Here is a 14,934-nt window from a genome sequence, read left to right on the forward strand (position 1 = left end):
TAACGCGGAACTAGCCCCACTCCTATATGTATATATTACCAAGTTTCTGTTCATTCAGCTAAATCCATCCAACTGTTACTAGCAATGGACTCTAAATTTGCCTTCTCATGTCTTCTGTTCTCCTTCCTCGTGTCCCTGCATTCTGTCATAAGTCAAACGAGCGGTACTGTTAATGTGGGCGAATCCCTCACTGCCATGGTTCAGAATCCTCCATGGCTTTCTCCTTCCAATGATTTTGCATTTGGATTCCACCAAATTAGCAAGAATGATGATTTCTTCTTGCTTGCCATATGGTATTATAAAATTCCTGACAAAACCGTAGTTTGGTATGCTAACGGAGGAAATCCTGCACCGAGAGGATCGAAGGTTGAGCTAACTGCAGACCGTGGGCTAGTGCTTAAAGATCCTCGAGACTCAGAGATATGGAGATCAGGTTTCAGCGGAGGCACAGTCACCCATGGTGTAATGAATGATACAGGCAACTTTGTGCTTTTCAATGTAAGCTCTGGATCTCAAGCGGTATGGCAGAGCTTTAGCTATCCTAATGACACTTTGTTGCCTACTCAGACAATGAAGATAGAAGGGATGCTTTCTTCTAGGAAATCAGAAACCAACTTCTCTCAAGGAAGGTTCCAGTTCCGTTTGCAAACAAATGGAATTGCAGTCCTCAATCCAATAAACCTGCCCTCCAAACACCAATATGATCCGTACTATACCACAGGTACTCAGGACGCTGCAAATTCATCAAATGCTGGTATCCAAGTGGTCTTTGATGAGTTAGGCTACTTGTACGTACGAAAAAGAAATGATGAAAGGTTCAATCTTACACCAGATGAGATGGTTCCAGTAACGGGTTATTATCACAAAGCAACCCTCAATTTTGATGGAGTCTTCACAATATCTCGTCATCCAAAGAATTTCTCGAGTAATGAGACCTGGACAGTCATTACGACCATACCGAAAAAAATTTGTTTAGAACTCAACGGACCACAGGGAAGTGGGATTTGCGGCTTCAACAATGTCTGCAAACTCAAGGATGATCAAAGGCCAACATGTGAATGCCCACCTGGTTACTCATTAGTCGATCCAGATGATAAATATGGAAGCTGCAAACCTGATTTCCTTCGAGGCTGTGAAGTAGATGGGCAGAGACCTCAGGAAGATTTATACACCTCGGTGGAACTTCAAAACACCGACTGGCCACCATCTGATTACGAGTTGATTAAGCCTTGTAGTCAAGAAGACTGCAGAAAATCTTGTATGCAGGATTGTTTTTGTGCTGCGGCTGTGTCAAAAGATGATAACTGTTGGAAGAAGAAGTTACCTCTCTCCAATGGGAGAGAACATAATGAAGTTAGTTCTATGGCTTTTCTTAAAGTAAGTAAAGCTAATTCCACATTGCAGAAACCTCCAATTGCCGAGAATAACCAGGACAGTTTGATCATTATCGTGTCGGTGCTTTTAGGTGGCTCGGTGATTGTCATCTTCGTATTGGCTGGCCTCTTATGTTCAGGTTCTTTCTTCTATCACAAGAAGCACGCAGAGAATCACCAACAAGAAAGTTCCATGGGAATGAATTTGCGGTGTTTAACCTACAAAGAGCTAGAGGATGCTACAAATGGATTCAATGAAGAACTGGGAAGAGGATCTTTCGGAATTGTCTATAAAGGGGTAATAGAAACTGGTTCGACAGTCCCTATTTCCATTGCAGTCAAGAAGTTAGACAGATTAGTTAAAGACGGCGACGAGGAATTCAAAACTGAAGTCAAAGTGATTGGCCAAACACATCACAAGAATCTTGTTCGACTGCTAGGGTATTGTAATGAAGGACAGAACAGGTTGCTGGTTTATGAGTTCTTGAGCAATGGTACTTTGGCAAGCTTACTCTTTGGAGACTTGAAACCCGGTTGGCACCAGAGGACTCAAATCGCCTTGGGGACTGGGAAAGGCCTCTTGTACTTGCATGAAGAATGCAGCACCCAAATCATCCACTGCGACATAAAGCCACAAAACATACTTCTTGATGGCTCCTACAATGCTCGAATTTCTGACTTCGGGTTGGCAAAGCTTTTGATGATCAATCAGACACATACGAAAACCAACATTAGAGGCACAAGAGGGTATGTTGCACCTGAATGGTTCAGGTCTAAACCAATCACTGTAAAGGTTGACGTGTACAGTTTTGGAGTCATGCTGCTCGAGATCATTTCTTGCCGAAGAAGTGTTGGCATTGAAACAGGCGAGAATGATAGAGAAATTCTGACAGACTGGGCTTATGATTGCTTTCACAGAGGCACACTTGATGCTTTAGTTGATGATGATCCAGAGGCCACAAGTGATATGGAAAGACTAGAGAAATATGTAATGATTGCCCTTTGGTGCATCCAGGAAGACCCCTCTCTGAGGCCTACCATGAAAAAGGTTATGCTGATGCTGGAAGGAATTGTTCAAGTTGCCATCCCACCATGTCCATGTTCATTCAGTGGCATAATAAGCTGAAAACCAAGTTTTATTGTTCGGAAAAAATATTTTCCATGGCAGGAGTTTTCTTCAGTAGTCAATCAATAATAATCGGACAACGTATTTGTAATTTCAATTTGTTGCCTTTTCGCATCAAAATTAGAATGTATGTGGTTTCAGTGTTTTAAAAGACTCTCAACAAGATGTTGATAGATTCCAAGAAAATGCAAACAAGTTTTCCTAATATTTCAGTATAAGGAAAAACTATATGTGGATTTCCAGCAAAGTAGAATCTTAAAAGTGGAGGCCGTAAACAGGATTGCAGCAAAGAAAAAGACCAAGTCCTTAAATTGCGGGGAAAAAAATACAAGTCCTTAAATTTCAATTTTGTCTCTGTCTCGGGAATAATTTTGAGTTAATTTTCTGTCTCTTTTTACGGGAGAGATGGAGATAATTGGGATGAAAGAGACAAGATAAAACAAAAGTCAAGACAAAGTTATGTTTGGTAATAGTAAATAAAATATAACGAATGTTTCTATATATATTTTATTTAGTTGATGAAGGACAAGACATAACAACGTGCATAAAGATTTGTTTTAATATGTTTAAAATAATAAATAGATATTATTTTTTTAACTTTAATTTGTAATGTATTTAATTTTTTTTAACTAATTTAAAATGATAATTTCTCCGCTTATCAAAATCATGCTAATAAAAATATTTGTAATCATTGTAAAAAAGATAAATATTCATTGCTAAAAAGATAACAATTAAATAATGATTTATTCAACAATATAATAAATAATCAATTCAATTATATATTAAATAAAATATTTGCATCTACGCCAATTTAAAATCTAACACAGTTAAAATGTTAAGATAATAATTTCATAAATTCATAATTTTGATTATCTTTCACTCTCCACATCTTCATCGTTAAATCCAATTCCCTTAAGAGCATGACCAATGATCAATTTTCACTTCTTTACATTATATATGTTTTAATTATTGTATTCATTTTTAATAATGATATTCATTTAGTTTGTTAAAAAAAAAACTCAATCATTTGGTAAAAAAAATAAATTCTTCTTATATCTCTTAATAAAAATCATTTTTCATTAATAATCTTATTTAATTTATATAAAAATTAATTTGATGGTTTTAGATAATTTTGGACAAGCATAAGAGATTATATTAAAACAATTTAAATAATCCAAGTAAAAATATATTTTAGGATTTAGAGTTTGTAAGAGTTTTAATATTAGTTAAAAAAGGAATTATAGTTAATGTATGAATCCTTGATGAAAAAAAATTTGTATTAGATTCATTTATTAAATTTCTTATTTAATTAGAATATTAGATTCTTTATTAGATTATAATTTTCCTTAAGTAGTTTAAGTCCTTGATTATTTAGGACTTGAGGCCTCTAAATAACCTTGTAATCAGAAGCATAATACATGAGTATAAAAAAAATATAAAAAATAACTAAAAATATGTATTTAACAAAAAACTCTTAATAAAAAATATCATTTCTCTCATTCTTCTTCTTCTTTAACTTTGTTCCTGACATCCTGAAGCTTATTTTTATAAATAATCTACTACACCCGTACTTCTTTCCCAGCATATTTCTACCAACTGAAAACAGAAAATTACAGAGCAAGAATCTGACATGAAACAATAACAAAGACTAAGTCTAACTAAGGCCCCGTTTGTTTGCAGGAAAGTAGTTTCCTTTTGAAAAGTGAATTCCGGGGAAAGTGAATTGCAGGAAAGTGAATTCTGGGAAAGTATTTTCCGATGTTTGGTAGTGTAATGGAAAATGAACTGGAAAACACTTTCCAGTGTTTGGTAATGTTATGGAAAATGAACTGGAAAATAATTTATTAATGAATTAAATATTTTTTTCAAATTTATCTAATATATGAAAAATATTAAATATAAATATTTAATCACTTACAATAAAAGAATAAAATCTAAAAAGTGTAATGATGATTTTTTTTTATTATATCTTATATTCATATATAGCTTATTTTATAAAATATAACTATATATGTCATATAATATTATAGAGATATAACCTTGTGAAATTTTTCATAAATAAAACCTATTAATTTTTTTTTCAATTTTAAAAGCTTAAAATATGTTTTTTTCATATGAAAAAAGCCAAATTATTTTATGGTATTAAGATTTTTTTAACCAAGTAAAAGTTTGATATTTGGGTCTTTCGGTATGAAGATTTTTTTAAAAGATAAATAAATACAAAAATATTTTGATAGATTTGTTGGATAAAGATTGCTTTTTTTTTTTTACGGGTATAGACAATTATCTCTGTAATATCCCTTTAATATATATCAAAGAAGCATTAAGAAATAAATATAAATATCTTACATCAAACATAGTCATGCATAAATATTAAGTTTTAATGTAATACTCATACATATTAGTTCAAATTAACAAACATAAACATGCTAGACCGAATTAAACAAGTAAACATACTTGTCAAATAACAAACATAAACTGGATTATCATAGTGAAATCATCTAGCAATCAGGCCTGTAGCAGTGTTGGTTCACAAAATTATGAACCCAAATTTTCCTCAAATTAGCATTTTTTGCCATAAATGCTTTTGCCAACATTTCATTTTGGACTAAGTGATCAAAAGCATCACCAAGAGCGATCTCCTCAAAGCCTTCAACTTTCATCACTTCTGTATATAGCTCATTAACATCAAGTTGATTTTTGCTTAGGCTTTGAATTGCAAACGCTACATCTCCAATCTTTTTAGACAACTTTTCAACACTATCATCTTCATACGTTCGATATCTCTTCTTATGTTGCCTCTTTTGGGTATTAGAGGAAGATGTCTCTTTACCTTTTAAAGTTTCTTCATATTCTCCTTCATTTTCATTTGAAATAGACTGCACTTCAATGTTCTCTTCCAGGTTGATATCAGCATATGATTTGGCATAATTTCCAGTTGCCATGTCTTTTCCAACAACAATCGTCATTGCCTCGTACATATCAAGTTTTTTGTTGAGATACTTGTCATGATTCGGATGTGCCTGTTCATAAAAAATTAGAATATACAATTTCCAGTTCCTTGTATAAAGTTTTGGAAACAAAAGTAAATATAAAAATTACATACAATACACTATTTATCATACCTTTACTTCTTCATCATATACATCTTTCGAAACCGTAATCATCTTCAAACAATCACCCCAACCAAAACCACTTTTATTTTTATTTTGGGTTATTATTCCCCATTCTTTTTTCACAGTTTTGAGATGATTGTCCACATGCTTCGGCTCGCATTGCACGTTGAACTTTTGACTAATTTCTGTAGCTACCTTTGCAAAAGATTCCGCTTTGAAGGTGGAAGAAGACTTGTTTCCTTTAAGTGCCTCCTCGACTAATATCTCAAGTAGCATGTGAGACATAGGCTTAGACCATGTGAAGTGCTTACCTTTGCATTTTTCATTCTTCGCAGTATTCATTTCTACAAAAAAATCCACAAATTTATACAAAATAAAATTATACAATATTTAGATTGAACTAATTTTATACAAAAAAAATACAACTACTATTTAAAGAAGAACACATGAAATACGTAATAAATTATAATAAAGTCAACAAACAATCCAAATATATAACAAAGACAATACAAACTCAAGAAAGACATAATAAGAACAAACACATATAATTAACACTCAATTACTAGTTTCTTTGAGTGTTATAATCATTCCACATGGTTGATGCAATCATTTCTCTTTTTGTTATCCACTCCCTATTCTCTTCCCTCTCCTCCCGTTGGCTTAAGCTGATTGTTCTTCTAATTGGTTCACTTTCCGTACATATTTCTTCCATAAGAAAGTCATGAGGATCAACTCCCATTATGTGATTATGAATAATACAGCATGCAAGCACAACATTCACTTGTGTTTCATAAGACCAAAAAGGTTTTCCATCAATTGATCTAAAACGACTCTTCAAAATACCAAACCCTCGCTCAATAGCGGTTCGTAATGAAGAGTGTCGAAGATTAAATAACTCCTTTTCATTTTCCGGTGAATGTTCTGTAAACTCATTCAAGTGGTATCGAACTCCACGAAAAGGAGTAATGATTCCTTTTCGAATACCATAACCAGCATCACCAAGATAATATTTCCCTACAAATAAGAAATAAAACCTATTATTATCTTTATCTAATTAGACAATTTACATGTTTACTGCATATTGTAAATATTTAAATTATACCTTCTGGAATTTTTAGTCCATTAGGTCTTGATAGTGCATCACCTAAAACCCGGGAATCGTGTGCACTTCCTTCCCATCCAGCTAAAACACATATAAACTTCAAATCAAAAGTTATAGCTGCTAAAACATTTTGTGTTGTTCCCTCTTTTCGACCTCGAAACTTTCCCTGAATTTCAACAGGAACATTTGCAGGAACATGGGTACCATCAATTGCTCCCACACAATCCTATATAAACATGAAAAAAATAATTTATAACATTTTCTTCTAGATGTAATTAATTAATGTATAAAAATATTGATATTGTTCTCATACCTTAAAATAAGGATAGAATCTGCAATTATTCATTATCTCCGCGGGAACTGTATCCCCTGGGTCTTTGATAAGGTGTTTGTATAACTTAAGAACTGCTTTTAATACAATTCTAAAGTAACGATGGATAGTTTCAACAGACCTATAGTATATACCACTAATAAAACGAAATCTTGGTTTCGACCTATAATTTGTAAGAACACAATTACTTGCTCCCTAATAGACACATTTTGAGTTGATCGTAATAGCTTACGACTTGTGAGAACATCACACAAATTATATAACACAATTGGTTTCATACGAATTTGTTCGACGCAATGTCTATCACCTCGATTCAAAATGCTATCAATATAGAATTCTCGTTGAGCAATTGCATTTATACGTGGTTCTCTTGGTATATAAATTCTACTTCTTTCTCGTTCAATAATAGCTACTCCTGCAGCTATGACAGTTACAGCTGCTCCCATACATGTTGCATGATTAATCTTACTATCCATGATAAGAAAGTGAAGTTTTCTGATAATGAAACCTAAAAAGTATGGAGAAATAAACATTCAAAAAGCATATCAAATAATTACACAATCAATATAAGAAATTATGATCAAACTGACACAATCAATATATATTTGGATATATTTGGATAGCTAGAAATACTTGTAATTCTAGATGGGTCACTTTTATTATTTTCTTGTTTATTGTCAGCTCATGGCATTTCTTAAGTTGCCTTAGCTCTCCAGCAATTAGATAAGCATTTCGCAAGGAATCAAGGGTTCTGAATCATACTTAACTGTTCTATTCCAGCTCCAGCCTATCAAGTAGCAGAATTATGGACCCTTTGGAAAGTGTGGACACAAAGTCGTAGTGCTACTTGAACAATCTAGGACCTATGAATTTATGGAAGTATGAAAGTTTTGACAGATCAACTTGACTTACAATTTTCGGTCCAAACAAGCTAAAAGAAAGTTAAAGCAGACTCTGACTCCCTACTTCAAATTTTCGGTTCAACAATTTCCTGTTTGGCTGCTGGGCTTCTTTTGTTTTAAATAAATAAATTATTCTCTTCTCACTCTGTCTTTTTCTCCCTTGTCCGAACCAAATCAACAACACAAAAACTCTCTCAATAATCTCTCCTCAAAGCCTGATCGGCGCCTTCTCTAGTACTGTTCTTCTAACTTCTAATCACCTCTTCATCCATAAATAACCCCAAACATTGCTCAGATTTTTTCCCTTTCCTTCTCTTCACGTTAGCTTCCTCTCAATCCTTTCTCTCCATGAAACATTGAAGCCCCATGTCATGTCTCGTGACTGCAACAACTCTCCTCCTCTCAATCCCCACCTCAATTTCTCCGTGTCCCTTACTATCAATCCCTAACAACAACCTTCTTCACCCCTTTCCTCTCTCATGACTTCTCCCCCCCTTCAAAATATCAATGGTTCTCTAGCTGTCTTCACCATGCTGAAGGGGATAAACTAAAGAAAAAAGTTTATTGTGCCAAGGCAATGGGTTCCCTCCACGTCAAAGCAATTTTCCTTCTCCAGGCAATAGCCATAACTCCCTCTACTGCCTAGACTATACGTATTGTCAATCAAGACAGTCTTGGGGCATGGAACAGAGATAGAAGCCACGCTATCTCTTCTCAGACCAATACCCAGAAAGAATGGGGCCTAAGTTGTTGAGTTTTGAATTCTATTAACAGAAAGCTAAAGATTGAAAAAGTGTGGTAGAGCAGAAATGTGGCGATGGGATGAAAAGCTAAAGATTATCAACACGCACATTAAACAAGCAAGCAAGATCTCAGATCTTATACAAAACAGAGCATGAAATTGTTCTGATTTTTTCTCAAGAATTAACAAGCTCACAAGATTTATACCACAATCACAATAAAAATCCAAATAAAAAACAGGAAACAAAAAGACAGATAATATATAGAAATATTTGAGGAAAATAATTACCTGAAGAAATAAGCCCCGTTTGAGAAAGATGATTTTTTGTTCCAATAATGAGATATGAGAAAGGGAGATTTACAGCCACACAGTAATTTTTTGAAGAGATCAGTTGTAAAGCTTCGGAGAGATTTGTTTCATTCGTAAGTGAAAAAGGAAAGGAAAGTGTTTACCAAAAATAAAAAGGGGAAAACACTTTCCGGCTGTTAAAGTTAACATTTCTCTTTGACCAGAATTTCATTTCCGTTGACTAACTTTCCATGTAGTTGCCAAACATGGGAAAGTGAGGAAAATGGTTTCCAGGAAAGTGAATTCCTGGAAACAAACGGGGCCTAAGACTTTTTAAACTTCAAAGGCAAACTCTCATGAGTTTTAACAGTCTCGGGGTCTCCTTTTATATGTTCTGTATGTGTTCTTCTTTCCATGGTATAGTCTGTGCAAGTTTTTGAAAGAAATGGCATCCGATCTTCCTTGTATTCTATACTTCTTCTTCTTTTTGCTGTTCCCAAGTTCTTTGGTAGCTCAAAGGAATGGAAATGCAACGGTGGGAGACTCCCTAATTGCAGGCGATGAGGCAACACTGTGGCTTTCTCCTGCTGAGGATTTCGCTTTTGGGTTTCGTCAGCTAGACAAAAAGGATCTCTACTTGCTTGCCATATGGTACAACAAAATCCCAGACAAAACCATAGTTTGGTATGCAAATGGAGATAGACCTGCGCCAAAAAGTCCACGGTGAAGTTAACTGCTGAACTTGGAGTAGTGCTTAACAATCCTCAAGGTGGAGAAATCTGGAAATCTGGTCCTAGTAACGGAGAGGCAGCGTATGGTTTCATGAATGATACAGGCAACTTTCTGGTTGCAAATGCAAATGGAGAAAAGTTGTGGCAGAGTTTTGAGTTGCTTACTGATACCCTGTTGCCTACACAGATAATGGAAAAGGGGGGGATTCTTTCTTCTAGACTATCAGAGACCAACTTTTCACAAGGCAGGTTCCAGTTCCGTTTGATTCAGGACGGAAATGCTGTGCTTAATACCATCAATTTGCCAACTGGGTTTCCATATGAAGCCTACTTTTGGAGCAACACAGTAGATTCTAACTCATCAAATGCTGGATATCAAGTTGTCTTCAATGAGTCCGGATACTTGTATGTTTTGAGAGCAAGCAATAAGTGAGAGGTATTGACACCAGGAAGAGTAGTCCCAGATACTGAAAATTATTATAGAGCAACTTTACATTTTGATGGAGTTTTTGTCCTGTACTCTCACTCAAAGAATTCTTAAGATCCAGACTTTTAGTGCAAACCAAAACCCATGTAAGCCCAAACCCAACCTAAGTTAATTTAGGTATATAAAAAAAAGTTGCAAGATAATTACTTTTTTCTCTTTCAATTCTTGTGGTTGTCGTGACCCTCCCCTCATCAAACCAAGGATTTCAGTTTTTTATCTTGAGTTTTGGGTTCAAGAATGGTGGAAGTAGCAAGTAAGTCATTCTCTCTCATATTACTTTTGATTATGGTATGTTTATGAAAGGATTAAATAAGAGATTAGGGTTTGTAAGGATTTGAATTTCATGTTGTTAAAAATGATTCATGATTATTAAGGGTTTAATGTTAAGTGATTGATTTTGAGTATGTTGTTAGAAATAAGAATTTGTGAGTTGATTTGTGTAAATTGATTTTTATGGGTTAAGAAATTCATTTCAACCTTGCTGGAAAATCTGGACAGAATGGTCTTGAGGTTGAAGATGACAAAATTTTATTTTGGTCATTGATTTATGAAAACTACAGTTTAGTCCCTAAACTTTGGAAAAATTATAAATTGACCCCTAAATGTATTTTGAGGTTCTATACAGTGTTACTATGAGGTTAAGGATGAGGAATATTAGTTTGATAATTGATTTTGAATATTTTCAGTTTGGTCCCTTAATTTTAGGGATTTACATTTTAGTCCTTGAACTTTTAAAAAATTTACAGTTTGGTCCCGGTGTCATTCTGGACGGAATTGAGGATGGTTTATGGGTGAAATTTTAGTATGGTTATGTATTTACAATTTGGTCCAGTTTTGATAAAATTACGTTTTGGTCCCTATTTTGGAAAATTTTTGTTTGAGTCCCTAAACCTAGGAGACTAAACCTGATTTTCTTTTATGCATTGGAATCTTTTATTTGTGTTGTTTTGAGTTGCTTTTGAGTATATTTTGTATATTTATTATAGGTTCTCCTAACGATCCTCAATAGGTTTTTCGGGTCTTTCATCTGATGTTCCTTTTAATCTATATTTTTTCAGGTGAGTGAGATAATATTTAATATGCATATATTATAAATAAATATGTATGTTGATTATACAATGAGTATAACTAGTTAATTTCTTGAATACTTATATATGTTGCTTTATTTTCCGAGTGCTCATTTATTCTTGAATTTGCACTCGCAATCTATCAAACTAAATTCTATTTGATATGATATACATTTCTTTGATGATTCTGTGAATATCTATTATGCCTTGATATAGGACTTGTCAGTAACTCCATGCTAACGGAGAGTCGTTAGCCTATATGCACGTAGTATTCTGTATACGTAGCTGGTGAGAGAGGCATCAGTTAGCCTATGTGCACGCCAATTTAAAATCTAACATAGTTAAAAAGTTAAGATAATAATTTCATAAATTTATAATTTTGATTATCTTTCACTCTCCACATCTTCATCGTTAAATCCAATTCCTTTAAGAGCATGACCAATTTTCACTTCTTTACATTATATATGTTCTAATTATTATATTCATTTTTAATAATGATATTCATTTAGTTTGTTAAAAAAAACTCAATCATTTGGTAAAAAAAAAATAAATTCTTCTTATATCTCTTAATAAAAATCATTTTTCATTAATAATCTTATTTAATTTATATAAAAATTAATTTATTTCTTTAATTGTTACAAACTATTAAAAATTTGTATAAAATAATTTATTGTTTATTTTGAACAAATACTTTTTTCATATTAATTTTGATGAAATGAAAAAACCAAACTTTTAATTCATTTATATCCTTAAAAAAATATTTGAAAATGAGTAAATTAAAGAAAATTAAATATATAGGCTTGGAACCAAGCCAAACACTTGAGTCTGAAAAAATTAACGGAATGATTCATTGTTTGTCATTGTCTTCTCCAGTCTCTTGTCGATTTCTAGATATTATTATCAGATTCCGGTCAACTCATAGGCTATCTATAAACACATTAATTTTTATCTTCATTTTTCATAAAAGAAGACATGAAAACACTCAACTCAATATTATAAGCATAAATTTAACATTAACCACTTTTAACAACTAATCAACATACATATTAAATTTAATGTATTATTTTGAGTAGAATACACTAAAAATATCATAATGGTGAAATTACACTTTAGCTCATTCTCTCCAAAAAAAAAAAAAAGACTCATGAACTATAAATACACCATGAATAATTCAAACTCAAGGCTCAAAATCTCTTCATTCTTAACATTTTTAGTATATATATTTTCAGAGTTTTTCTCTTTAAAATATATATATATATAATTGCACTTTCTTTCTATAAAGTTAATAACTTAAGCATTTGAGAGTCCTCATATCTATCAAAAGGGACCTTTTGCAAATACCATATACCAGTCACATTAGCTTACCAGACACCATAAGCTACTAACTACAAATCACTTGGGCTTTCCATATGAAGCCACCAAACATCTTGGTTATGGAGAATAGATGAGATTGCTTGAACTAAGAGATGAACATATAATTATAATGACATTTCCAAGCCATTTCATGACACACAACCAAGATACACCTGGGTTAGGACATATAATAAATTTACCCGTTACCACATGCACTTCTACCTAACTAGACCTTCAACAATTCACTAATTAGGTGCAACTCCTTACTCAGACCTTGCTGGCAACCTAATGGTAAAATAAGACATTGCCACCCCAACAAGTCTTGATACCTTCAGTAACACACAATGCCCTAGCACTATGGCCACTGACTGTATCAAGAGCCTGTAGACGATTATATTATCCAGAGGAGACAAGACAAAATGATATTCCTGAGAGTCCATCAAAGGGTCGCTCACGCCATTGTGATACCCATGTACAAAGTCAGTACTCCGAATGTAAAACCCCAAGTTTTTATTATAAGAAGAATAATATAAAATAAATAGTGTTTTCTTTGAAGGCTCAAAAAAATAAATAAAAGCAGGGAAGACTGAAATTGTAAAAGAAAAAAAGAGTAGGGTTGAATGCGAAAGAAGAAATTTATATGGGGAGTAGAATGAACTCTAAATCTTTCTTAAAGAAATAAAAAAGAAAAAAAATTAACGGAGAACCACTATTCTAAATGAAAAGAAAGAAGGGGAGAAGTTTTTTTTATTACCAAGAGTAAATGAATTTTATTTTTATAAATATATTATGAAATTAAAGTTTATTTATATCAAATATAAAAGAAAAAAATTAAAAATTAAATTATAATAATCTCTTTGAAACATTATAAAAACACCAAATAATTAAAAAAATGACTAAGGTGAACTAAACTGTTTTAACAATCAAAAAGAGCAAATATTACTTTAAATTTAGATAAAAATTAATGTAAAGTAAAAAATATATATAAAAAAAGATATTGAATAAAATTAAAAAATATATCAATAGCCTCACTAGATACCTATTGCCAAGGCACGCTTGGGCCTATAAACCCAAGTCGATGCATCTATGCTATTTTATTTTGATGGAGCGGATAACGCATCGTTCATTCTATTTTTTTTATTTTGTTTTCTTTACAATGGTTAGACAAGTTGTCATTTTTTGAAATATTTTAAGGTCATCTCTAGTGGTCGGCAAATCAGAATATCAGTTTTAAAAGTCTAAAAACCTATTTTTGATATATTTTCACTAGAAAAAAAACCTAATAATCATCCTTATTGTTGTAACCCAATTTTGGATTCACCAAGATTTTCTTGAATGTTATTTTATTTCTATTATTATTTATAAAAATCCAAAAAAATTAAGAAAATAGAAAATTCAAAAATATATTTTTCTCGAGTCAACCGCATCTTTCCGTCAAAACCGAGTCCACCAGGTCAATACGGGTCAAACCATGTCGACCAGGGTAAAAAATGAGTTTCGGGTCAAAACCGTCATTTTTGGTCAAAACCGAGTTCACCAGGTCAATACGGGTCAAACCATATCGACTAGGGTAAAAAATGAGTTTCGGGCCGTTTCGGGTTAAAACCGTCATTTTTGACCAAAACCGAGTTCACCGGGTCAATACGGGTCAAACTATGTCGACCAGGATAAAAAATGAGTTTCGTGCCGTTTTGGGTCAAAACTGTTATTTTTTTGGTCAAAACCCGGTCCACCGGTTTTATATCCATTGAAAGTTTTTTTTTATGTTTCAACATAATTTTTGGTAATTAAAATTGATTTTTAGCGGTTGAGTCAGGCTTTTTCTAATAACTGATTTGAGTTTTTAACTTTACCTATATAAATATTTATTATTATACATAATAAAAACAAAAGTAATACAATTTGTCAGCGGGCAGTTGCGCCGAAAGCAGGTGATCCATTTTTTCTTTAAAGCAGATCGGTGGGTGATTTTGATGTCCCCTGTCATTTGGCTATAAATAGCCAGTGACAGTTCGCCAGAAACAAAAAAGAAGAAAAAGAGGGAGAGAAGAATAGAGAGACGATATGATATATCACTATTCATGTTTTTTTACTATTTCTTCATGCGAGTAAGATATTAATTTTGATCTAATAATCTGAAAAAAACCAAAAATATCCTAACCATTAGATCTAATAATATTTAGATATGAACCGTTAATTTAATAGGATACAATAGGGCTTACCACACCCAATTAAAACCCAAATCAATCTCAGCCCTTAAAACAATTTGCCTTTAGATCCGGTGGCGCCACGTCACTCGGTGTACCAAGCTCTCGG

General features: G+C 33.0%; 3 protein-coding genes across 3 annotated transcripts in view; 2 read left to right on the forward strand and 1 right to left on the reverse strand.

The window, feature by feature from the left end:
• The window catches only part of LOC18094299 (G-type lectin S-receptor-like serine/threonine-protein kinase RLK1), a 45,323-nt gene continuing 30,389 nt past the window's right edge, over positions 1-14,934 (forward strand). The window contains exon 1 of the mRNA XM_024581529.2: positions 1-174. Within this exon, the coding sequence (XP_024437297.2) occupies positions 85-174 (90 nt within the window). The 5' untranslated portion in view covers positions 1-84. The remainder of the gene's footprint in view (positions 175-14,934) is intronic.
• Positions 181-2,642, forward strand: LOC18094297 (G-type lectin S-receptor-like serine/threonine-protein kinase RLK1). The gene has a single exon (XM_006368495.3). The coding sequence runs from the start codon at positions 196-198 to the stop codon at positions 2,497-2,499; it is 2,304 nt and encodes a 767-aa protein (XP_006368557.2). The 5' UTR covers positions 181-195; the 3' UTR covers positions 2,500-2,642.
• Positions 4,979-7,581, reverse strand: LOC112326474 (uncharacterized protein At2g29880). The gene is made up of 4 exons (XM_052456944.1): positions 7,031-7,581; positions 6,718-6,943; positions 5,625-6,629; positions 4,979-5,522 (listed from the first exon to the last, which is right to left on the reverse strand). Exons 3-4 carry the CDS (start codon positions 5,955-5,957, stop codon positions 5,001-5,003), a joined length of 855 nt encoding a protein of 284 aa, XP_052312904.1. The 5' UTR covers positions 5,958-6,629; positions 6,718-6,943; positions 7,031-7,581; the 3' UTR covers positions 4,979-5,000.

Source organism: Populus trichocarpa, chromosome 1 (genome assembly GCF_000002775.5).
Source record: "Populus trichocarpa isolate Nisqually-1 chromosome 1, P.trichocarpa_v4.1, whole genome shotgun sequence".
In the NCBI taxonomy this organism is placed as follows: domain Eukaryota; kingdom Viridiplantae; phylum Streptophyta; class Magnoliopsida; order Malpighiales; family Salicaceae; genus Populus; species Populus trichocarpa.